General features: G+C 46.3%; 2 protein-coding genes across 2 annotated transcripts in view; both read left to right on the forward strand.

Moving 5' to 3' along the window:
* Positions 1-2,698: 2,698 nt before the first annotated feature.
* Positions 2,699-13,328, forward strand: si:dkey-187i8.2 (CD209 antigen). Its single transcript, XM_056600237.1, has 7 exons — positions 2,699-2,797; positions 3,606-3,770; positions 7,256-7,354; positions 9,354-10,688; positions 11,170-11,312; positions 12,164-12,273; positions 12,568-13,328. The coding sequence occupies exons 2-7, from the start codon at positions 3,716-3,718 to the stop codon at positions 12,710-12,712; spliced, it is 1,887 nt and encodes a 628-aa protein (XP_056456212.1). The 5' UTR covers positions 2,699-2,797; positions 3,606-3,715; the 3' UTR covers positions 12,713-13,328.
* Positions 13,329-23,619: 10,291 nt separating this feature from the next.
* The window catches only part of LOC130390974 (basic proline-rich protein-like), a gene marked incomplete at its 5' end in the record, with an annotated part of 16,243 nt that continues 14,009 nt past the window's right edge, over positions 23,620-25,853 (forward strand). The window contains 2 exons of the mRNA XM_056601156.1: positions 23,620-24,833; positions 25,251-25,265. Coding sequence (XP_056457131.1) covers positions 23,620-24,833; positions 25,251-25,265 — 1,229 coding nt within the window. The remainder of the gene's footprint in view (positions 24,834-25,250; positions 25,266-25,853) is intronic.

A 25,853-nucleotide genomic window follows, 5' to 3' on the forward strand; every position in this document is an offset into this window, starting at 1 on the left:
CCACCACCTCCACCACCACCTCCACCACTTCCAAATCAACCAGCACCACCATCAACTCCTCCACCACCTCCACCAGCATCAACTCCACCACCACCTCCATAACCTCCAACTCTACCACCTCCAACTCTACCACCACCAACACCACCACCACCTCCTCCACCAACACCACCTCCAACTCCACTTCCACCGCTACCACCACTGATTGGTTGTTTCTGATTGGTCCGTCACACGCGTCACCCCTGTCTTTGATTCTACCGTCTATGGATTTGACTACCGCGCTTTTACTGGTTTGAAATTAGCTGCTAGGGTTAGGGTTAAGGGTTAGGGTTAGGGGCCCGGAGTGGATGCTCTATTGTTCAATTATCCAGCCCCTCTCTCCCCTCTCAGGTTGCCAGAGCCTGGTTGGGCAGCGCACTGTTAGTGGGAGGCTGGGTGGGATGCGCATGTGTTTGTGTGTGTGTGTGTGTTTGTGTCTGTGTGTGTGTGTTTGTGTCTGTGCGTGTGTTTGTGTGAGTGTGGTTGTGTGTGCTTTTACAACCCGGCTTGGTGAGTGAACCGCCTCCTTCCAATCAACACACGAACCGGAGCTTACTTAAAGCAAAAACTGCACTTTTATTCAAACATAAAGTATATTACTATTTAACCGAACAACGTTTTTGGAGGAATCCCACGTTCCTCCGGTTGGAATCACGTCACCCAAGGAGACTGGTCTCTCCCCACACGCGACCCTGGAGAGCGTTGAATGAGTTTAGGCATGCTTGAGTGGAAGCATGCTTTTTAAAGCATGCTTTCACACCTGCTCCTCAGGTGCTCGGCATTTCAATAATTGTCTGGCACCAATGCTCTCACTGGCGCCATCTGATTGAAATCTGTGGTACAACGCCACCACAACCTGCCCCCTTGGCCTCCAGGGGCGCTGTGCCAGAGACGGATTGCCACAGTGCCTATGTGTGTCAGTTTGTATTTGTGTGTGTGTTTATGTGTGTTTGTGTTTGCGCAAATGTGTGCGTGGCTGGTGTAAAGGAAGGCTGGCTGGGGGAGCGCCCCCTCAGCCTCCAACCAGCCCTCCATCTTACTGCCCCGTCGGCCCCTGACAGAGGGTAGCCACACATTGAACGTGAACACCAACTCTTACCTGCTGAGTAACTTAACTGATATGCTTCCACTACATAAGCCTTCTAGACCACTAAAATCCTCTGAGACCAATCTGTTAATTATCCCCAGAGTAAACACGAAACATGGGAAAGCAGGATTTAGTTACTATGCCACAAATAGCTGGAATAAACTCCCAGAGGATTTAAGACTTGCCCCAACTCTGAGCACCTTTAAAACAAGACTGAATACTTTTATGTTTGCTTTAGCTTTCTGCTAAATCTTAAATACATTGCACTTTCTAAAAAGCTTTTTTAACTTTGCCTATATTTTCTATTTTAATACAAAAATGCAGTTTTAACTTTCTATTTTACCCATTTCTTTGCATATCTTTTTATTTTACTTATCTATTATTTTATTTTATTGGATGACAATATTTATATGTTTAGCACTTTGAGTCTGCCTTGTGTATGAAAAGTGCTACATAAATAAAGTTGCCTTGCCTTGCCATGAGTAAGTACAGAAACAGGAACAGGAACAGAAAGCTGCAGCATGAAGAGCAGAGTGTGCGAAACCCAGAGAGGAAGGTGCCTGTGTAACTAGAATGTTTACTTAGTACAACTAGACTATGTGCAACTTAGTATAAGTAGACTGTGTAACTGTAACTTGGTATAGACTATGTTACTCACTGCAGTTAGAATCATCCCAGCGCCTCGAACGCAGTGAGGGTTAGGGTCATCTTCACACTGCGCTCTCCGTCTCTGAGTCCGCCAGCTTGCCCAGTGGCGTGTAAACACAGAATCCAAACTTGAGCATCTTTACGTTTGTGGCCGCTATTTGAGAAAGCTCTCTATCTAGGGCAGTTTGAAAGGGTGGACCTGGACTGGACAGAGCTATGATACAGATGTGGGAGCTGCTTGACACTGGTTTGGAATATAATAGAGGTCAATACATAGGTCTCTGCTTAATGCATCTAAACCACCTAGATCAACAAGATGAACCTAGGGTCTTCACTAACCCGCCAAATCTCAATGGTAGCGAATGTTGGCATCCCCGATTCATGACGTGTAGATGATGTGTAGAACCCGAATTATATTCATTTCATTTTACAGACCTTGTTTTGGTTCAGGGTGTCATTGTAATGTAATTGCAGAGCGAACTGTCGAACTGGGCTGTGACACGGCCACAGGTAAGACAATCCCTAGAGCAGGAGTGGTTGGCAAGTTGAACCCCTTTCGATAGCACATATCTCACATACTTTCTCTTTTGCTGTATGAAGAAGAAGAAAGATTGAATTGATATAGCGCTTTTCTCTCACTCAAAGACGATTTAAACTGAAGGGGGGGACCTCACTCACCACCACCAATGTGTAGCACCCACTTGGGTGTTGCACGGCAGCCAATATGAGCCAGAACGCTCAACACACACCAGCTTGAGGTGGAGAGTGAGGGAATTAATGAGTCAGTAAATTACACAATGCATGACCATGTGATGCTTTGTCTGCAAAATTGATCTCCGGTGTCTGCTAATGACCTCTATAATTCATAACTGAATTTTGATTTATTGTGAAATGGAGAAGTTTCGGCATCCTAGCTTTAGGGAACTGATGGTCTTCAAAGCCGTGGGTTTGGATGGGGTGTCGTAGTTGTTCGGTCCGTGGGGACGGAGATGAGTGTGTGGTCCGTCTCTACCTTCAGCCTCCAGGGTGAGTACCTTTTCATTATAGAGAATCCTTTGACAACATCTCAACGTAAGTATTAACGGGGGTACTATGTTCTGGTTGTAATAAAATAACATAGAAACTTGTTTATTTGGTTGTTTTGGATAAAAGCATCTGCTGAATGAAAAATATTCAAAGTACTATTCAAAGAAATCATTTCATTATAAATTCATTATGAATATAGTTTTTAATTTATTCCCTAAAATCCATTTGATTCATAGATTGAATTTATTTATTACACAGCTCTTCCCAATCCTGTCAAATGCTCCGTTCACTTGCATGGGCCTTCACAACTTCCGGCGGTGAATTATTTTTTGATAATTCAAAAAATAATGACTGCATAATAAGCATAATGACTGTCAAGGAAAGTGGATTTTTTGCCGTCTCTCCTATCACTCCTCACGTAGTCCGATAACTTATCAACACCAGCGTACTCGGTTGCTAAGCAACGTCAACTGCTTTGGCGGGCTATTTCTCTGCTGATCATCACTACGAATGCTGGGTAACAAATAAATTGTAAAAAGACACACCGTGTGAATTTATTTTTTAGTATTGGCAAGTAGCCATGTAATAAGCGGGATAATGTATAGAATGTCGCGGGTCATCATCGAAAATACTATTAAATGCTATTTTTCCCGATAATAACCGGCGTTCTATACTTCATATGTCTATTACATATGAATGCGTGATATGGGTACAATATAACAGACCAAGGCCTTGTTTTATTTAATAGTCCTCCAAGAATTCCCACAATGGGTTTTATAACACCAGCCTGCACCCCTATGACCTCCAGGAGACCTCATCTAGAGAACCTCCGGACAAGTCCTCCAGAACCTCCAGCAGCATCTAGAGAACCCCCAGAAGAAGTCCTCTAGCTGAAGGTGTCGGACTGCGGCAGAAGAAATGCAGCGGCTGGACATGGATGAAGACGGGATCCGAAACCTCATGGTTCCTCAAGGTTCTGAGTGTGATACCCAATGTCCTCAGTCTACTGGCAGTCATCCTTAATAGTCCAAGCAAAGTAACTCATTTTGGAGCCAAAAATATAACTAATTGTAAAAAAAAAAAAAATCAGGCTTAACCATTTCTATGAGGTGTTCAGAACAACATACTAAGGGCCCTATCTTGCATCCGGCGCAAGTGACTTAGTCACTGGCGCATGTGTCGTTGCTAGTTTACAACTGGCGCAGAGCGTTCTTTTCCCACCAGCGCCACTCGCCGGTAAATTAGGGATTGATCATGCGCCGCAAGGGGCGGTTCGGCGGAAGGAGGAGGCGTGTTCTGGCGCAAACGGTATTTTGCCGTCTCTGAATACCATTGCGCTACTGACCAGGAAATACCTGGTTTAAAGTCAGTGGCGCGTTGTTCAGACGCTATTTTAAGGGCGCATGCATACATGCGCATGCGATGCATACGGATTGCTTGTGCACCTCGCGCATACACTTTGCTTCTCTCATCTACCTAGCCGCACATTCTTGGTAAATTATTTGGGAAAGAACAGCTGATGCAGCGGTAATAAGTTGTACTTTTAAATCAATGCATCTGCAAACACCGTACAGCAAACACATATTTTCTTGACACAGACATCGTAGGCCTACATGCCCATAACTTTTAGGATTGATGAGTGGGCCTATTTGATCGTGAAAAACATTGTTTTACCGCGAGTGAGTGTTATAAAGAATGAATGAATGCGGGCGCGCGTGTGTGCTCTGTAAGGCGCTCGAAATTTCACTTCATTTAAATTTAATTTGCATGGTATTTCTTATCCTTACCAGATGCCCGAACCACCTCAGCTGACTCCTTTCTAAGTAAAGGAGCAGCGGCTCTAATCCGAGTTCCTCACGGATGGCTGAGCTTCTCACCCTATCCCTAAGGGAGACGCCAGCCACCCTTCTGAGAAAACTCATCTCGGCCGCTTGTACCCGCAATCTCGTCCTTTCGGTCATCACCCAACCCTCATGACCATATGGTGAGGATAGGAACGAAGATCGACCGGTAGATCGAGAGCTTTGCCTTGCGGCTCAGCTCTCTTTTCGTAACAACGGTGCGGTAAAGCGAACGCAATACCGCCCCCGCTGCTCCGATTCTCCGGCCAATCTCACGCTCCATAGTTCCCTCACTCGCGAACAAGACCCAACAATCAATGGCAATGTCTATTACCGCGGGGACACATGCATATTAGGATAGCATACAATACTGATAAGAAACAATGTTTATAATGTATTGCGTATATCATTAAATAGAACCACAGTTACCGCATATCATATGTTATAGCCTATCATACGTTTTCTTTGCCGAAATTTATTTGAGGACTCAGTATTTCTGAAGTTGTGGAAGAAAACCCCTTATTCCATGTGTGAATTAGGCCATATTATTTGGCAATAAACTAAGCCATTTGCAGTTTGAAATTCTCGGAGACTGCAGACGCGCTGTCAAAATATCAACTCGTCCGATTCAAATGCGCTCATGGCTCTTAAAGGTGATGGGAGCTGGCACTCTCATTGGTTTGTTGCACGTTACGCCCAAACCACACCTACGGGTAATTAGGCTGCTTCAGACCAACCCTTTTGACACTTGCGCCGCGGCGCAAGCGTCATTTATCCGCCTGTAAAATAGCGATAGCGCCGTAGAACCGCCCACAAAGCTAGGGTTAGGGTTAGACCGTTAAAATAGGGCCCTAAAAGTCCTAAGAAATCCTAGTTGAGGAAACCAAATGAGCAATATACTAATCGAATATAGGTGTATCAAAATCAAACCTCGCACAGTGAAAGTATACATGAAAGTAACATTTTTGTTTTACAAGTTTCTTAGAAAAATCTATTTAAATATACAAATGAGCTCAACACTAGGCCTAATTGACTTTTGGCCAAGAAGCCATGAAGTCACAAGTAGAAAAAACAGGGGCCAAAAATGAGCACATTAATTTCCATTCAGTAAGTTAACCTATGCATAAACACTATCAATTTGAAGTCACTTGCCACAAAAATACTTATATTGACCTTAAGAATGTATTGCAGAATCTTGCCTCCAGTTGCTTTCTAATTATTTATTTTTTTAGTTGCTAACGAGCCTTACCTAATGACATTTCCCCAAAGATAACATCAGAAGAAAGTCAGAGCAGCCATCTTTGTCATTATTAACTTGGTGAGGTTACATTTTCGGAAGACAGATGAAAAACCAGATAGACACACTTTCAAGACATTTCAGTTCTTTAAAATAATTTTGCCAGACACCAAAACTGCTTCTCTTTTTGTAGTTAGCAAGTATTTCAGACCAGGCCGGCCACCCATCGGACTTCCACAGTTTGTAGAGTAGCTTTGCAGTGTTATGATAAATGTATTTGTCATACATATGAATGGTGTTTCTGCCTATGCAAATGAGAACATTCAATAAATGTGGAGCTCATGTGCATATTCAAACTCATTTCAAAAGAATCGTCTTTACATTTCATTGTGTAAAGTTTCATTTTGATAGGAGTAAGGGAAAAAAACAGCCCCATTGTGGTGTATTGTTGCCTGGCCTTATTGGCAAACATCTCGGATTGATGAGAATTTTACATGTTCCCTCTACTAGGATTGCTTAAGACTTTTAGTATTTTGTTCTGGACACCTCATAGAAATGATCTAATCTATTTTACAGTTAGTCTGTCGTAAAACGCTACTTTGCATGGACTATAAGGGCCTAGATTATGCTGTTACAAACAGCTATATATAATTAAATATTTGATTATGATTTCATAATGTAATTTACTAGGATGTTTCAGGATACATACATCAGAAAGGAATGTTTGGTTGAATGTTCCCACACCTCACCCAAACCCCTCCTCCACCTCACCCAAACCCCTCCTCCACCTCACCCAAATCCCTCCTCCACCCACCCAAACCCCTCCTTCACCTCACCCAAACGACTCCTCCACTCACCCAAACCACTCCTCCACCTCACCCAAACCCCTCCTCCACCCACCCCAACTCCCCCTTTCCTCGAAACTCCCCCTCCTCCAGTCACTCTCTCCTCCACCTAACCTCGCTCCACCTCACCTTCCTCCACCCATCCCAAACCCACCTCAGCTTAACCCCTCCTCCACCCTCCCCAGCACACCCTCTCCTCCCCCCATTCCAACCCACCCTTCTCCATCCTCCCCCACTTACCCTCTCTTTCACCTCATCCTCCTCGACCCACCCCAACTCACCCTTTCCTTCACCCAACCTACCTCAACCAAACTCTCTCCTTCACCTCTGCCCCCCTTCACCCTCCCCAACCCACCCTCTCCTCCACCTCCCCCTCCTCCAAACCCTCCTCCACAATTCACTCATCCCCCTCCACCCACCCCAACTAACAATATCCTCCCCCCAACCTAGCTCACCCCAACCCTCCCCTCCACCTCGTCCCCAACCGTGTTGCTATGCTAGGCTCATGTGCTAACTCTGGTTCGCTCTGTTCCAGGGGGGTTGAAGGAACGGTGCTGGCCCTACAGGTGTCTGACTGCTGGGCTGCTGCTGCTGTGTGCCTTGTCCCTGGCTGGAAACGTAACTCAGTTTTACTGTGAGTAACGTCTGCATGATGCCTGGTGCACCTGGAACGTGTGGAACAGGTCTTGGTCATCGAACATAGATATATATACTGACTCTCTTACGGTGGGTCACGGTTCGGTAAGGTTTCAATACATCGACGAAATAAATGCCATTGCATTTAGCCTTTTTTATTTAGATTTTCATTATCAGTAAAAAACATGGATATCTTGGCTTGCAGTCTCGCTAGATGTGACCACATTTAGGGGTCAGGCATGCACTGTGGACCATCAAAGCACAAATCATCTTTAAGTCTGTCATGCTCAGCCTTCTAGTAATCAGAGAGTACTGATTCATACGCTTGTTGGAAAACAATCGCGGCCGGCAACGTAAACTGTAAAAATATCACGGAAAATAGGAGCATTCAGGTCATCGGTCTGCAGGGACGCGGGAAGTCAGTCCGAGTGGGGGGTGCTGAGAGAGAGTCTATATAATGACGTCATAATAAATGCTGCGCAACATCCAATGTTTACAGAGACGAGATGAAGGGTGACGTCACATTCAGGGCTCCACTCTGATAAACACTCTTCTGGTGTGTAAAAAGACTAACTCTGCCAACTAGCCACTGTTATTCACAAACGTCAGCAGGTAAACGATGTGGAAATATGAGTCAACTCGGCTGATACTGTGCTGAATTTCACACACTAACAACATGCCGACAAGCTGTTGCGGTCCGGGATTATACACAGCGTTATAACAAGGATTCAGGAGGTTATTTCTAAAGGTTTACAAAGGAAAGTGACAGTAAAAGAAAGTCTTCATTTTCATCCAGAGTTACGAGTTGTCTGATATGAGGAAAGTGACGATTTCTCCGTCAAGTGAACCGTCCGTCTTTGCTCTTTTTTTGCCAACCAGTTTACGTGCGGGATTCCAGAATCAAAACGATAACATTCAACGTGTCTATTAATATGGCTAGCAACATTTTACACCTGTTGTTTTGCACTACAACAGATGTTGAACACCAACATGCTTATGTAAAATCAGCATAGTAGCCTACCATATTCAGCTATGGACAGATCACATACGGAATGCAGGGAATTGGATGTCCGGCTGGTGTTTTCATCGCAAAGTTTTGCCTTCTTGGGGCCAAAAAAATCGGAAAATACTTATTTTCTGTGACACATTGCACTTGTAACATGCTAGACTTTTCGAATTTTCCCGTCGCGCACATAGCATTGTTCTGCGTTGTGCGTCATAGCCTACGTCAGCCTACACAGACAATGTCCTAAATAAAATGAAATGCTAATATGACAAATATAACAAAAACGGTGGATGTCAATAATTTCATGAAAAATCATGTTCATAAAATTCTACTCTAAAAAAAAAAAGTATTGATTTGTTCAGAAAACGTTCTCTCTTGTAGTTACAGCCAGGGACCTCCAGGGGGGTGCTGCAGCAACCTAAGCACCCCCACTTCCCGCGTCCCTGTCTGGGACTTCCGGTCGTATTCTGAAAAATTACTTCAATGCTCCAACTGTGGTTCGGACAGCAGCTCTATGTTGAGGACGGCGATTGTTTTAAATCAGTTCTCCCTTGTATCAGGCACACTTGCGCAATTATTGTATGTTGTACGTCCTGGCACTTAAAAATAGTACTTAGCATTTGGTAGCATCTTTTCATAACTTTGTAGGAGAATAGGTTAACCTAGCGATTGTTATCACTTGGTTCTATGCACATCTTTACTGTACCGTCAGCGATATATTGTTGTTTCTCTTTCTTCTGACAATTGTACTTAGTGTTAGTCGCATTGGAATAAAGCATCTGCTAAATGTACATTTATTAGAAAATGGCAGAATTTGACCTTTTATTGCTTGTGCGTGTAAAACAAAGAAAACATTTAAAGTTAACCGGCACGTAGCTGACAAGCCAAAGGCCTGTCTTACTGTCAGGACTATTAACAGACCGATAATAATATTGTATGATATTAATAAAATAATACATAGTAATAAAGACACTATTCCCTCTGTTCTCAGTTGGAGGTGGTGTGGGCCAGAGGCTTCACCACGCCTTCACCAAGCAGGAGGAGCAACAACAGGAGAGATACAGGACCCTGACGAGGAACAGCACGGGTCTGCACGATAGATACCAGACTCTGGCTGCCGAGGGAGCCAGTCTTCAACTAAGTTACCACGCCTTGACCCAAGAGAGAGACCAGCTACAGGGCCAGGCTAGCGCCCTTTCCACCGAGAGAGACCAGCTACAGGGCCAGGCAAGCAGCCTTACCAAAGAGAGAGACCAGCTACAGGGCCAAGCTAGCACCCTTACTAACGAGAGAGACCAGCTACAGGGGCAGGCTAGCACCCTTACTAGAGAGAGAGACCAGCTACAGGGCCAGGCTAACACCCTTACCAAAGAGAGAGGCCAGCTACAGGGACGATTTAGCACCCTTACCAAAGAGAGAGACCAGCTACAGGGCCAGGCTAGCACCCTTACCGAAGAGAGAGACCAGCTACAGGGCCAGGCTAGAACCCTTAAAAAAGAGAGAGACCAGCTACAGGGCTGGTATAGCACCCTTGATAAAGAGAGAGACCAGCTACAGGGCCAGGCTAGCACCCTTACTAAAGAGAGAGACCAGCTGCAGGGCCAGTTGAGTACCCTTACCAAAGAGAGAGACCAGCTACTGGGCCGGCTTAGCACCACTGCTAAAGAGAGAGACCAGCTAAAGGGACAGGCTAGCACCCTTACCAAAGAGAGAGACCAGCAACAGGGCCAGTTTACCAACCTTACTAAAGAGAGAGACCAGCTACAGGGCCAGGCTAGCACCCTTACTAAAGAGGGAGACCAGCTGCAGGGCCAGTTTAGTACCCTTACCAAAGAGAGAGACCAGCTACTGGCCCTGCTTAGCACCACTACTAAAGAGAGAGACCAGCTAAAGGGACAGGCTAGCACCCTTACCAAAGAGAGAGACCAGCAACAGGGCCAGTTTACCAACCTTACTAAAGAGAGAGATCAGCTACAGGGCCAGGCTAGCACCCTTAGCAAAGAGAGAGACCAGCTACAGGGCCGGTTTAGCATCCTTACCAAAGAGAGAGACCAGCTGCAGGGCCAGGCTAGCACCCTTACCAAAGAGAGAGACCAGCTACAGGGCCAGTTTAGCACCCTTACTAAAGAGAAAGACCAGCTACAGGGGCGGTTTAGCACCCTTACTAAAGAGAGAGACCAGCTACAGGGCAGTTTCAGCACCCTAAGCAAAGAGAGAGACCAGTTAAAGCGCCAGGCTAGCACCCTTACCAAAGAGAGAGACCATCTACTGGACTCAAGTTCCAAACTCATGAAGGAGGCCAAAGCCCTGAATGATACAGTTGAATGTAAGTGAGGTTGTTTTGGTTGCATATACACGGTATATTATTACTATTATTTACATATATATTTTTTGTGTATCTTTGTGGAAGAAGCAAATGATAACAACCAAGACTTAGTAATATATATCAATATCTACATCTATGTAGATACCGAGACGCCAAGCTGGCTAATACGGTGTGTTTATATATACACAGCCACTTAACATTGCTATTTACCTGCTCTAACCACTAACCATTTTTGTAGATAAATGTGGGCTATCAAGTTTCTCTTTCTCTATAGGTCCCCTATTTTCCAAGCGGGCGTGGTGTTGATGGATTGAGACCGCTGGTAGTCTGGTCTATCCTGCGTAACTATGGTGGACACCCCAGTGTGATGCCACCAGAGAGGGGATCGTGACTTGGCTCATGATGGCTCTTCAACATCACGCCCTCTGATCAACCAGGGGGCCTTTAACGGTTGTTTGTATAACCCTGTATCTATTTGCAGCCCGGAAGTGTCCTCCAGGATGGATTAAGTTCCAGTGCAGTTGTTACAGAGTCTATCCTACTAGGAGGACCTGGGAGGACGGTCGCAAGTACTGCCAGAGCCAACAGGCTGACCTGGTGATCATCAACAGCAGAGAGGAACAGGTAAGGAGGAACCAACTGGGACGCACTACTCCTAACATCTAAAGGGGCTCCTGTTGGGCGAGTGGGAAAGACCTTCCAATATGATCTGTCATTATATATAGTTTACAATCGGTGCCGCCATCAAAACGTTTTAGTAGTTTGCACTGCGTAGCATCTTGTCCTAGCTATCTTTGTATACGGGGAATGGGTTATCCTAATGATTGTTAGTGCTTGGCAATGGCTGATATGAACATCCTTACTGTAACGACAGCGACACATTGTTCTCCTTCTTCTGAGGAATGTACTGATTGTATGTCGCTTTGGATAAAAGCGTCTACTTAATGCCCTCATTGTTAATGTGAATGGAAGTGTAAACGTTTTGCATGACTTTGCTACCCCATTGGTTGGCTGAAGGAACGGACTAACAGCGACCTCACGGGAGCAGCAGTATAACCAGTGCACCAGGGACTCCTGTGGATGCACTGGGAGACTCTCCTCTCTGGTGCACACCTCGCCCTGTTGCCTCGTTAGTTTGCTGTCTGTCCGCGTGTTATTTTTTCATTTATTGCAAAAACAACTTGTCAAAATACTTCAGCCAGCCGGTCATTTGTTACAGCTAAATAAGCTACACCTAATAATGCATATTGGAAAGCTTCACGTGATTATTCTAATCTCCTCGCCACTAACCCAACGGGACCCTCAGTGTGTGAAATCAGTGGGCTCACCTGCTTCGTCATCATCTTCATCTAATCATCTAATTATCACCGGATGTCCCAGAATCCTGATTCAGGATGAGAATAAGAATGCAGAAATATAATTCAACCAACCTCTTACACTCTTTCTAATTTTTTCCCACATAAATATCTTTGAAGATATTTCTCAATACTTTACTCCAGAAAGAGGCGCATAGATGGATAGGTTTGAGTGACATCGGGACCGAAGGGGTTTGGACCTGGGTGGACGGAACCACCCCAACCACAACGTGAGTTAAAATTGGGTCATCTCCCTCCCAGCTAGTCGTCTATCCCATCATTAGGGCTGTTGGATTCTGGGAGCGCCCCGGGAGCTCACTTGGTAGAGGGCCTACCATTAAGTTAAGTTATCCTCTATTGTCCCTTCTTGGTGGAAATTCTTTCTCTGCTTTTGGCCCAGGAGCCGGTGAACACCTGGGTGGTACAGAGCTTTGAAGGTTCTCAGCCTCATGTGTGCCTGGATGCCTAGATGTAAAGTACTGTGGGGAGAAAATACTTTTTTTGCTTTTGTTCCTCTGCTGCAGGTATTGGGGGAATGGCCAGCCTGACATCAAAGGTGGCGATCAGGACTGTGTCTATTACTTCCAAAGCGAAACAGTTGGATGGCCTGATGGAGGATGGAAAGACGACCGATGTGAAAAGTCAGGTGGCTCCATTTGTGAGAAGTAGAGAGTAAATGTGTTTGGTATGGGGATGGGTGTGTCCATCACGAGCGGATGTTAGGATGTTGCTCGGGGAATGTCCGGATGTACCTACTGATGTCTGGATCAGTCTTGTTTTGTAAACCGGGAATGGGTTAACCTAGCAAATTGTTAGTGCTTTGCACTTGCTACATCCTAACTGTACTGACAACGATATATTGTTGTTTCTCTTTCTCCTGTCAAATGTACTTGTTCTAAGTTAATTTGGGTAATAGCGTTTGATAAATGCTCTAAATGTAAATGTACTGATTTTTGGCTCTGTCTAGTGATGTCTGGATGTCTCTAGTTATGTCTGGAAGTGTCTAGTAAGTTCCGGATGTATCTAGTGATGTCTGGAGGTGTCTGGATGTGATCTGTGATTTATCCAATCAAATGTTGAGGTGACTGTACTGGTGTACTATACTGTCACTCGCCTGCCTCTTCTGCTTGCTTGTGTTCTGTGATTGTACTGTTCATTACCTGGGGCATATCTGTAGAATGTGCCATCTGTGAAATGTATATGCAATGATTTGGATGATTACACATTAGGAATAAAAAACAAGTTTCATCATTACAATAAAGCATTCATTATTCAAGCCTACGATGTCTTCCTCAGATCAGATAGTGTGTGTAACACAACTGTACCAAACCAATGTTGACTGTAAGTAAGTAAGTAAGTAAGTAAGTAAGCTTTATTTGTACAGCGCCTTTCACAGACCAGGGCCCCGTTTCCCGAAAGCGTCGTTAGCCTAAGTGGATCGTGAAGTGCGTCGAAAGGGCATCGAAGAGTTTTCACCGCGTTTCCCGAAAGCATCGTGGGGAACGAACGTCTTGAAAACGCTCGTAGCTAACGAGTACTCCAGGGGTGCTCGTAGGTACTCGTAGGACGCTAAGAGCATCGTCAGCTATAGCCTCAGTGGCGACACCATCGGACATTCCGTCTATTGGATGCGTTTTATTAAAACGCATTGCGCCTTTATGTTCTTAGTTTGGTAATTAATCAAGATTATGAATTAATTTATTAACAAAGATGTTAAAATGGCCAAAATAAAACGGGACAGTCCAGAAAATGTTTGCGCAGGCAGGGCACTCAAAATGTGTGAGAGAAAGTGGGGGGATTTGTGCAGACTGACATAGGCTACTCATAAAACGTAGCATAAAATAATGTAAAAAATAAAATAAAATTAAAAAAAATAAAATAAATTAAAAATAAAGAAATAGAATAAATTATAAAAACCAAGCAAAGGAGCAGGGAAAAGGCTGGGATATGGTGGGGATTGGTCACGTTGACGGGAATGTTTAGTGACATGTGGCAGGGTGGAGGGGGTTAAAAAAAAGTCTCAATCACTCTTCGACGCGCATGAAAACCAGCCGCGTAGTTATGAGGGAGGCCGTCCTCACACCGATCTTCCTCGTCGTCATCGTCCTCAGCGTCCTCCGGTTCAAGCAATGCCACCCCAGCCTTAGCTGCAATGTTGTGCAACATAGCCGTCACACATATCACGGCGCATGACTTGGCCGGCGAAAACTGGAGCCCTCCGCCTGACCTGTGAAGGCATCTAAAGCGCAACTTCCACCTCCCGATCGTGCGCTCAACGATGCACCGGGCCAGACGGTGGGCTTCGTTGTATTCCTCATCAATACATACCTTACCCTATTTCCGGAGGGGCTTTTATAGCCAATCAAATTATCAATCAAGGAAACCCTTATGCGGAATCAGATTAAGTCGGCTCTCTTTGCTGCGCAAAGCATGTTTCAGAAATCAGCCCATTAAGATAAATGTAGTTGTCACACAAGCTATTTTTAATTTTTTGTCATATGGAATTATTTCAGGGGGGAAAATGCCGTGAAACGCACAGTGCATTCAGGATTAGGACTGATATATGTCGGTTTCAGCCTAATCAATTGTGTTTTAATGTCTTTAGCATTCATATAATTGCAGTCTATTTTTTTCGTAGGCTACTCTGCTGTTGTCCTTGATGGGGATATGTTTTAACCCTTTTTAACACAATTTTCCTGCGACATTCCTGCGTCTCCCCCTCCTACGGAGCCCATTTCAGCACCGTGTCAGTAGACAGTTACAAATCCTACGACGTCGTGAGTGCAGCGAATGCGCGTTCACGTTAAGAGGAGTTTCGGGAAACGCTCCAAAGAAATTATCGATGGATCGCAAGATCCATCGGGAGAATGATCGTACGAGCGAAGATCCATCGTTATCGGGAAACGGGGCCCAGGGTCACAAAGCGCTTCACAGTTAAAACAATAACAATAACAATACACAGTTAAGAAGTACATACAAATTTACAAATTTAAGTTTAAAAGGCCAAGACAACTAGGTGACAATCATAGCAGCCCCAAGACAGCTAAGCAAAAGCATGAGCAAACAAATAGGTCTTTAGTTGCTTTTTGAAGGAGTCAACAGACTCCATTGAACGCAGAGAGAGCGGAAGATCGTTCCAGAGCCTGGGAGAAACAGCCTGGAAGGATCTGTCTCCTCTGGTCCGGAAACGAGTGCGTGGCAACGTCAACAGATTCTGATCCACAGACCTCAGAGCCCGAGTTGGGGTGTAAGGCTGGATCAGATCACTGATGTAAGGCGGAGCCTGGCCATGCAAAGCTCTGAACGTTAAAACCAACATTTTTAAATTGATCCTGGACGAAACTGGCAGCCAATGAAGAGCTTTAAGAATAGGGGTTATATGAGTCCTCCTATTGGTGCGAGTCAGAACTCTCGCTGCAGAGTTTTGCACTAACTGCAGGCGAGACAGCTCCTTTTTGTTTAGACAAGAAAACAAACTATTACAATAGTCTAAACGCGAAGACACAAATGCATGAGTGATCAGCTCCAAGTCATTTTGTGAAACCATTTTCCTGAGTTTCGAAATGTTCCTCAGTTGAAAAAAGCAATTTTTGGTCAGCTGTTTACAGCGCTGCACTAATGACATGTCTTTGTCAAACACAACACCCAGGTTTCTTAGGCTCGGTTACTGTGTGAGGGAAACCTTTTCATTCATCATTTATTTTCATAAGCAGTGGATAGCAATACTAATGTCATTAGAATGAGGTGATATTTGCATCTATCGTCTCAACATTAGCCTCTGTTCGATTTCAGCTTATTTCTAAACTGTTTGTATAGATTCTGCGTTGTGTCTTTTTTCGTCGTACTAGTAATTCTTGAAGTGGAAATCAAAGCAACTTACCATGTTGGATCAGAGGGTTGAACAGAAGGTTTAGTGGAGGATGTAATACAGCACAGGTACAGACTTAGGTGGAATAGTCTTAGTGTAGGAGGTGAGGATCAGTCTCCCCACGTGCTCCTTGGCTGTCGATCCCTCTTCTCACCGAACCAAAGGGTTGGGGCGAGTATAATAACAAAAAAAACGTGAATAACAAGAGAACAGAAGCACTCTCACCCTTGATAAGGTATATGGCCCCGGCTATGTCCCAGACGACCAGGTTGGTTCAACGTTGTTGAGACATAACAAATGGCGAAATAATGGAAATAACACCTTGTATCAGTAGGAGAGGCACTGGCCTGTTTCTAGACTAAGAAATGTAAACACAGAAAGACATTAAAATACACCAACATTCTACACCTCATATGGGCTGAATTGACTCAAGCCTTGTTAAGTCACTCGCGCTGAGATAATCGGCTCTATGAACTGAAGCAATGGACTGAAGTTCACAACAGTTTGAAGCCTTAGCTTTGCAGACAACCCTCAGATCGTGTCCTTCTGCTGGTGCCTCGCACAGTGCTGCTCTAGGAATGTCAACGCTTTAACAAATGTAAGTTTCCTCTTCTCAACCATCCGGGGTCCCAGACTGCGCTAAGCCAAGAGCGCGTGGGCGCGTGTTACGCTATGGATCGCCGCGGTTTGTTATGGCAGCTCGTCTCCGGGCGAACGGATGTTATTGAAAAACAACAACAAAACGTCTTCTTCTTGTTGGTTTTAGTTTGAGTCCGAACCGACAGGGGATGTTTGACGATGAAAGAGGAAACTAGTATTTTCCATAAACAATGTCGTTGTTTTTGTAATTCTTTCAGTTTAAATATACAGAGAAACCTTCACGTTGTAATCCAGTTGTGCCACAGTAAAGGAAAACCAGGGAAATATCTGTCTTTGCATTCTCTGACCACTTGATGTCATCGTTGCACCGCTGTTTCGCTCTGTGACTGTACAAATTCTTCGATGCACAGCAATAATACGAGACAAGGTTTAAGCTGTCCATTTGTAAACACGCATCACCCGAAGTCCACCTATAAGTCGCACTTCATATTAGTCGTAGTTTCATTGTAAAATAAATCATTAAAATCATCAAATCAAATCATTACAAGAACTAATTTATATGACTTTAAAGGCACCCAGTGCAACTTTATGTAAACATTCAATGAAAAATAAACATTCAATTTCTAGTCTTTTTTACACGTAGTAAGTTTCAATAACTCCATACCATTACATATCGACATTCAAGGAGCAAAGATGAGAGAACTGTGTGGTGAGAACTGATAGAAAATCGTAAACAACAACAATCGCCGGTGGGGAGAAGCCATTTTTCCATTGACTGGAAGCCTGCTTTATTTATTGTAGGTTACAAAAAATAAAGAAAATGGTGGCATTGTTGTTGTTATCGATTTTCTATCAGTTCTCACCACACAACGACGTCTCATCTTTGCTGCTTGAATGTCGGTATGTAATGGTATGGAGTTATTGAAACTTACTACGTGTAAAAAAGACTAGAAATTGAATGTTTATTTTTAAGCCTCGAAAGTTGCACTGGGTGCCTTTAATAATTTACCAGAATGCGCCACAGAACCGCGGAACACTAGAAGACATATGTCATGCCTGTAAACAGGCTTATTCAATTTACTGTACAAATAGACATGAGTTTTTATAAAATGGCTATTTAAGCTTCAGAGGCTGTGACTACTGTAGGCCTACTGAAAACCCCCTCTTTCCATGTTCCTGCCACTGGGACGCAGAAACAGATCTGAACCAGGTCTGAACCCCCCTACTGTATCAGGCCTTCCCACTACCACCCCATGCCCAAAGCCTTTTAAGCGACTTTCGTAACTGGAAGACCTTTTATCGGGCGAATTGCTTTGCCTTCTTCGGCCCGGTTGTGTTTCAATTTAGCAAGATTAGAACACAGAGATGGATTCTGGTCCACCTTTGAAAATAATATGAAACTTTAAACCTGTCTGAGAGGGAGAGAGAGGCAGGGAGGGAGGAGGAGAGGAGGAGGAGGAGAGAGATTGAGGGGAAGGAAGGAAGTAAGAGAATGAAGGAGAGGCAGAAGGCTAAAGAGAGAGAGAGGAGGAGAGAGATTGAGGGCAAGGGAGGAATTGAGAGAGGGAGGATAGGGAGAAGGTTAGAGAGAGAGGGAAGGGAAAAGAGAGAGAGGAGGAGGAGAGAGAGTTTGGTGGAGGGAGAGGAAGGGAGGGGGTAAGTGAGAGAGGGGGAGAGAGGGAAGGTTAAAGAAAGAGGGAGAGATTGAGAGGTATAGAAGGAGACTGCGAATGAGGGAGGGAGAGAAGGAGAGAGAGACTACCTTCAAAGACTTTGCGCCATGCCAGTGTAAGAATAGGTTTTCTACGCCCAATAAAGCCCCCCCCCCCCAGCCAGCCCATCCCGGGGATCTGGGTTCTCCTTCGGTCTCCTTCGGTCTAAAGCAGCGTCTCCCAACCCCGGTCCCGGACCGGAGCCCAGACTGGAGCCAGTCTGGGGACCCGTTAGAACCAGGCCTTAAAATATTTAAATATTTAGACATTAAGATGGCCTATTGGTAAACAGTCTTTTAAAGACGATAATCCACCCGGTTTAGGCATTCAGTTGGAGAGCTTTAGCTTATTATTCAAATAGAAAATATGTGTGCTTGCATCCCCGATGTGTCGGTGGGAATGTTTTGTGAGACATTGTGTTTGTGCATATGGCGGGGGGTTTTAAAAAACCATCAGCCTTTTACTGCCGGCCGCCATCTTGGTTGCGTCGTGCTAAAAGTTCACAGAACGCTTGAGTAAAGCTCACAGTGAAATGACCTCCTAGACCGAAGCACTACGACTCCGTTTCTGAGCTCCAGAATGAACCGTGTAAAGTAGAAGAAAACACAGAGCACAAAGATATAATAAATTACTAAAAATACAATAAACATCAAACTGTAAAGTGGTGGGAGGTGGTGGAGGTTGAGATGGAGGGGGTGGTATCGATTCTCATATCGCACAATTAGAGAATCCGTGCTGAATCAGACCGCAGTGCAACCACTAAAGCCCTGAACCCAGCCCAGGTGAGGAGCTCAGCAGGTAGGGCTGATGACTGGCTGCTATCACCATGTAGCGTGTGGAGCTAACCCCCTAGTGCCGGCTCCAACAAGCTGACGGGAGCTGCAGCGGACAGAGGGGGGGAGGCCGGGGGGGGCCCCCGCCTCCCCCGCTCATTAAGCAGAGTTTAGCGTGGTTAGCGGTTCTCCCGAGACCCGTGGAATCAGATGAACGTCAGGCGCCCCGGGGAACCGTGGAGTTTCACCCCCACAGTGAGCGAGGCCTAGTCCCTGCAGATAGAACTCTACATTTCACTAAGGGCGTTTAGCAGACTTTTTCACCCAAAGGGACTTCCAATAAGTACATTTGTCAGAAGAAGCAGAAACAACAATATATCGCTGTCGGTACAGCAAGGATGTTCATAACCAAGTGCCAGACACTAAACATTGTTAGATTAACCCATTCTCTGTATACAATAGTGATAGCTAGAATAAGACGCTACACAAGGCTAAGAACTGTTTTTAAGTGCCAGGACGTACAACATGCAATAAGTGTGCAAGAGAGGGTATGCAGAGTCCAGGTGAACTCTGAACAACTGAGTCTTGAGTCTTTTGTGAAAGTTGGTGAGCGACTCTGCAGTCCTGACGACTGAATCTTACCGACCAATCGTGCCGTTCCCATTCTCAGGGAAGAGGAATGAAGGAAGGCTTATTCAGTGTTGAGGATAAGCCTTTCTTCTCTTTCTGGTTGACCAAGAATGCAATTAGTTAAATAAGTTAAATAAACAACATAACAGGCAAAGAAGTCAGAGCTGGCAATTACATTTATCCCAAGCTCTCCTAAACAATGCAAAAAAAAATAGGATAAGAAGACAAAAAGAGTATAAAGAGTAGCAAGACCGGTGATCTTCTTCTTCGCTCTCAGGGTTCCTCCCGGTTCACTGTGCGGACGACGGATCCATGAACAGCCTGGAGACAGAGAGCCCTTCTGAGTGGTGGTGTCACGTTAAAATTGTACCGGGGGCGAAAATTGTACCGGCCTACGTCATCAGTTGTTGACAGTCAGTGTAGTTTTTAGTGTATTGTCAGTGCAGTACGCCTTACGTATATGACAACTGATGACGTGGGCCGGTACAATTTTCGCCCCCGGTACAATTTTAACGTGACAGTGGCGGTGTCACGTTAAAATTGTACCGGGGACGAAAATTGTACCGGCCTACGTCATCAGTTGTTGACAAATTCCAAACCTGGAATGTTATTTCGTCTTTGGAAACATGAGCCGAATGTTTTTTGAAACATGCCCGGCAACGGACAACCCTTGGATTGGATTGGATTGGATTGGATTCACTTTATTGTCATTGTGCAGAGTACAACGAAATGAGGTTTTGTGACCAACCGGAAGTGCAAAGGAGCAGTAAAGTGCAGTACGCCTTACGTAATTGGTTGTCAAGTTGTCAACAACTGATGACGTAGGCCGGTACAATTTTCGCCCCCGGTACAATTTTAACGTGACAGTGGTGGTGTCACGTTAAAATTGTACCGGCCTACGTCATCAGTTGTTGACAAATTCCAAACCTGCCTGGCAACAGACGACGCGATCGTCTGTTGCCTGGCAACGGTCGATCTCGTCGAATGACGTAGGAAGGTTCTTGAACATTCGCAAACTTTCATGCTCGTTCATTGCACTCCTTCATTGAGCAATACAAATATAAAGTAAAAACAAGTGTTATCTAGCGATCCGTTATCTGTATTATGTTATTTCGTCTTTGGAAACATGAGCCGAATGTTTTTTGAAACCTGCCCGGCAATGGACAACCCAATCAAATCAGTTGTCAACAACTGATGACGTTGGCCGGTAAAATTTTCGCCCCCGGTACAATTTTAACGTGACAGCGGCAGTCTCTCCAGCCCCTGCAGGAAGTGGCGTCCAGAACGTTGGCTTGGGGCTCCACAGCGTTCCACTGAGGCGATATTCTGATGTCTGCCCCCGTCCGGGATAATCTCCTCCGTCCGCGATGCGGTGGGTGGGGGTGGAGATCTCCGTCGCACCGGGGGCTGACAGATCTGGTTTCTTCTCTCTTCTTCGTGTCTGTAATTAAATGCCTCTCTCTCGCCTGGGACACTGGGGCATTCTGGGTAGTGGGAGGCAGGGGCCGCGCTGCGCTGCTCGTGTTTCCCGGCGTGGTGACGGACACTGGACGCGGCCGTCGTTTTGTTAAATGTTTTGTCACCACTGGTAATCCTTCTGTGGTGGCTGTAGGCGCTCACTGTGGACTGGGAGCAGATTTTCTCCTCTGTACGATCTCTGGTCACCACAGGACTCCAGACAGACACCGCTGAATATATCAAAACAGCTTTTTAAGTTATTGTCCCGCTACGATGGTCCGTGGATCTGAGACGGAAAGGACTGAAAATCCTTGTTAACTTCCGTTAGAGTAATCATCAAACATCGTCACAACTCTCGTCTGTTTCGGCACCGCAGTGGTGGAACGAGCTCCCTGCCGACGTCAGGACCACAGAGTCGCTCCCCAGCTTCTGCAAAGGACTCAAGACTCACCTGTCCAGAGTTCACCTGGACACTGCATACCCCCTCTTGCATACTTTTTGTATGTTGTACGTCCTAGCACTTAATGTATGCACTTATTGTATGTCGTAATTAGTTATAGTACTGAGTTGGGTAGCATCGTATCCTGGCTATCTTTGTTGTATGTATACAGCGAATTCGTTAACCTTTAATGCTTGGCACATATATTGATTCACCTTCTTCTGACAAATTACTTTTGGACGCTTTGGCTAAAACAGTCTGCTAAATGACCCCAATGTAAATGCAAATAAGCGTTGTTTCTCTTGCTTGTTTAGCTCAGGTTTAAGGAGCCATGAATTCACTTTACGGCGCTACCTTGCTGAGGAGAAATGCACTCTCTGCTGGACCAGAAGATGGGTACAGAGACGAGCATGGTAAATGGTGAATGGACTGTATTTATGCAACGCATTTCTAACCACTGGCCACTCAAAGCACTTTACCATACTGCCTCACATTCACCCATCCATGCACACATTCACACACCGACGGTGGAGTCAGCCATGCAGGGCGACAGCCAACTCGTCGGGAGCAGTCAGGGTGAGGTGCCTTGCTCAGGGACTCCTCGACACTCAGAGGAGCCGGGGATCGAAGTAGCAACCCTCTGGTTACCAGGCAACCCCCTCTACCTCCTGAGCAACATGCCGCCCATAATCTACTGGCCAAACATACATTGTTTTCTTTCCATTTTGTCTTGCTGCCTTCAAACCCTGCTCTACCCCACAGTGTTTAGATTACCCCCGACCAACAGCCCCTCCCAGAGGGCTATGTAATGATTACCACGGACACTTATCCCACTTCCTCATTTACCTCCAGATAAAGACTGTCCCGTTTCATGGCTCGAGCTGCAGTCTGAGGGTCAGGTTCCCACCCTTAAAGAGCCCTGTTTTCTCTGCCTGCCCACACCTGGATCCATACTCTGCCCTACTGAACTCTGTCCCGCTGGGCACACTCCTCCGCCACCATGAGGTCCATTTTCACTGCTACGCTGATGACACACAGGTCTACATCTCCACCAAACCCACCGCTGCTATCCCCCCCACCTCCCTCATCACGTGCCTGGAAGAGATCCTGGTTGAGCAGGAACTTCCTGAAACTCAATGGAAACAAGACCGAGGCCCTGCTCATCGGATCCAAATCCACCCTCACTAAATCACAACACACCCCAGCTCCACTCATAATCATCGATGGATTCCCTTTACCCTTCTACTCCAAAGTCAAGAGCCTCGGCGTCATCCTGGACAACACCCTCTCATTCGCACCCCATATTCACAACATCACCCGGACTGCATTCTTCCACCTCCGCAACATCGCCAGACTCCGCCCATCACTGACCCAATCCAGCACTGAAATCCTAGTTCACTCATTTGTCACATCACGCATAGACTACTGCAACGCCCTCCTCACCGGACTCCCCACCAAACTCATCAACAGACTGCAGATCATTCAGAACTCAGCTGCCCAGATCATCAACCGCACCAAATCATCTGACCACATCACCCCTGTCCTCATCCAACTTCACTGGCTCCCAGTACACTACCGCATCCAATACAAAACCCTACTCCTCACCTACAAAGCTCTCCACAACCTAGCCCCCAGTTACCTCTGCGACCTCCTCCAAGAATACACTCCCTCCCGCTCCCTCCGCTCAACCTCTGCTGGACTACTATGTATCCCCACATCACAACTCACTACAATGGGTGCCCGGTCATTCAGCTTTTCTGCACCCAGGCTCTGGAACTCCCTCCCCCCACACATAAAACAGTCAGACACCATTACAACCTTCAAGTCACAACTGAAAACTCACCTGTTCAAACTCACACACAACGTCTAACTGATCACTGTTCTGATTGTTTGTTTTGTTTTGTCTTGTTTTTGTTTTATTTATTATTTATTTATTATGTTTATTTATTTATTTATTTATTTTATTTTTTTCCACAATGTATTTTATTTATGATGACTATATGCTCTGTAAGGTGACCTTGGGTGTCTTGAAAGGCGCCTCTAAATTAAATGTATTATTATTATTATTACTGCCCCCCGACCATACTTCACCTTCACTTCCACCTCCAACACCACCTCCACCTGGACCACCTCCACCACCTCAACCACCTCAACTACCTCGAACTCAACCACCACCACCACGTTCTCCATCACTTCCACCTCCACCACCTCCAGCTCCACTACCACCACTACCACCACCACTACCACCACCACTACCACCACCACCACCACCACCACCAACACCTCTAACTCCACCTCTAACTCCACCTCTAACTCCACCACCACCACCGCCACCTCCACCACCACCACCAACACCTCTAAGTCCACTTCCACCAAAACCTCCAAATCCACCACCACCTCGACCACCACCACCACCTCGACCACCACCACCACCACCACCTCGACCACCACCACCACCACCACCTCCAGCAACAACTCCAACTCCAACTTCATCTCCACTGCTACCACCACCTCCGCAACCACCTCCTCCACCCTCATCCCCACCTCCAACACCACCACCACCACCACCACCGATACCACCACCTCCACCATCACCACCTCCTCCTCCAGCTCCTCCTCCACCACCACCACCTCAAACTCCACCACCACCACCACCGATACCACCTCCTCCACCACCTCCACCATCTCCACCACCTCCTCCAGCTCCACCACAACCTCCACCACCTCGAACTCCACCACCTCCACCACCTCCAACTCCACCACCATCTCCACCACCACCTCTACCACCTCCAACTCCACCACCACCAGCAGCACCACCACATCCTAAACCACCACCACCTCCTCCATCCCCTCCAACTCCACCTCCACCACCAGATTCTCCATCACCTCCAACTCCACCACCTCCAACTCCACCACTACCAGCACCAGCAGCACCACCTCCACCACCTCCAACTCCACCCCCATCAGCACCACCAGCACCTCCAACTCCACCACCACCTCCACCACCTCCAACTCCACCACCAACACCATCATCACCTCCTCCTACACCTCCAACACCTTCAACTCTACCTCAAACACCTCCAACTCCACCACCACCATCACCAACACCACTATCACCTCCTCCACCCCCTTCAACACCTTCAACTCTACCTCCACCGCTACCACCACCTCCTCCACCATCACCAACACCTCCACTAACTCCAGGACCATCACCCCCACCTCCAACTCCACCACCCCCACAACCATCAACAGTTCAGCCCTGCTCAGCGGCCCCATGTGGGCCTCACGCCACTGGGCTCCAGCTCTTCAGGTGAGTCACGGTGAGCCGTCTGTCAGTGCAGCCCGCGGCCTCCTGGGTAATTAAAGGACAAACTCTCTGGGTGTTTACGCTAAACAGCTTCACGCCTCTGGGAAACTGACTCAGCAGCGGGAAGCCTGCGATCCGCCCACCCCCCTGCTGAGTCAGGAGTCTCTCTCCTGGACGGAGATGCACACTCCCATGATGCATTGCTTTCCCTCAGATACTTGCCCTTAACTCATGCCTCGATCAAACCTAGCTCTGACTTACAAACGCAACCTCTTGGCGTGGCCATAGTAGGATTCGTAAATACACGTCCATCACACCGTGCTGCTCTCTCCCCCATAAGTGCTGCGCGGGCGCTGGGGCCCCGGGGCCCGGAGTGGATGCTCTGTTGTTCAGTCACCCAGCACCTCTCTCCCCTCTCAGGTTCCTGGAGCCTGGGTGGGCAGCACACTGGTAGGGGTTTGCTGGGTGGGATGCGCGTGTGTTTGTGTACGTGTGTGTGCCTGCCTGCGTGCGTGTGTGCGTGCGTGTGTGTGCATATGTTTGTGTGAGTCTGGGTGTGTGTGCCGATGTGCGTTCGTTGGTATCTGTGTGTGTGTGTGTTTGTGTTTGTGCGGATGTGTGCATGTGCGTGGGTGGTGTAAAGGAAGGCTCAGCCTCCACCCAGCCCTCCATCTTACTGCCCCTGACAGAGGGTAGCCATGTTGGGGCACTGGACGTCACCCCAGTATTATATTGCAAGAAGTCCTGTGATCAAGACATCGATTTAAGGTAGGCCGTTTGGTTATTAAGTTTGCCCGTCGCAGCATATTGACTTGGGGCCCATGTGATTTTGTTTTGAAGTAGAACTAGATTATAGGTTTGGCTCATGTCAAAGGATGGGTTTATCGTAGCCTGGTATGATCCGCCCTTAATAGAAGTATTATGAAGTATAATAGTATCAACAATAATAGCAACTATTGTATTAATGTTCCACATAGGCCTACATTTGAGACGTATCGCGCAACTAATGTGAATGCTTTGGAA

This window comes from Gadus chalcogrammus, chromosome 10, assembly GCF_026213295.1.
Source record: "Gadus chalcogrammus isolate NIFS_2021 chromosome 10, NIFS_Gcha_1.0, whole genome shotgun sequence".
Classification (NCBI taxonomy): Eukaryota; Metazoa; Chordata; class Actinopteri; order Gadiformes; family Gadidae; genus Gadus; species Gadus chalcogrammus.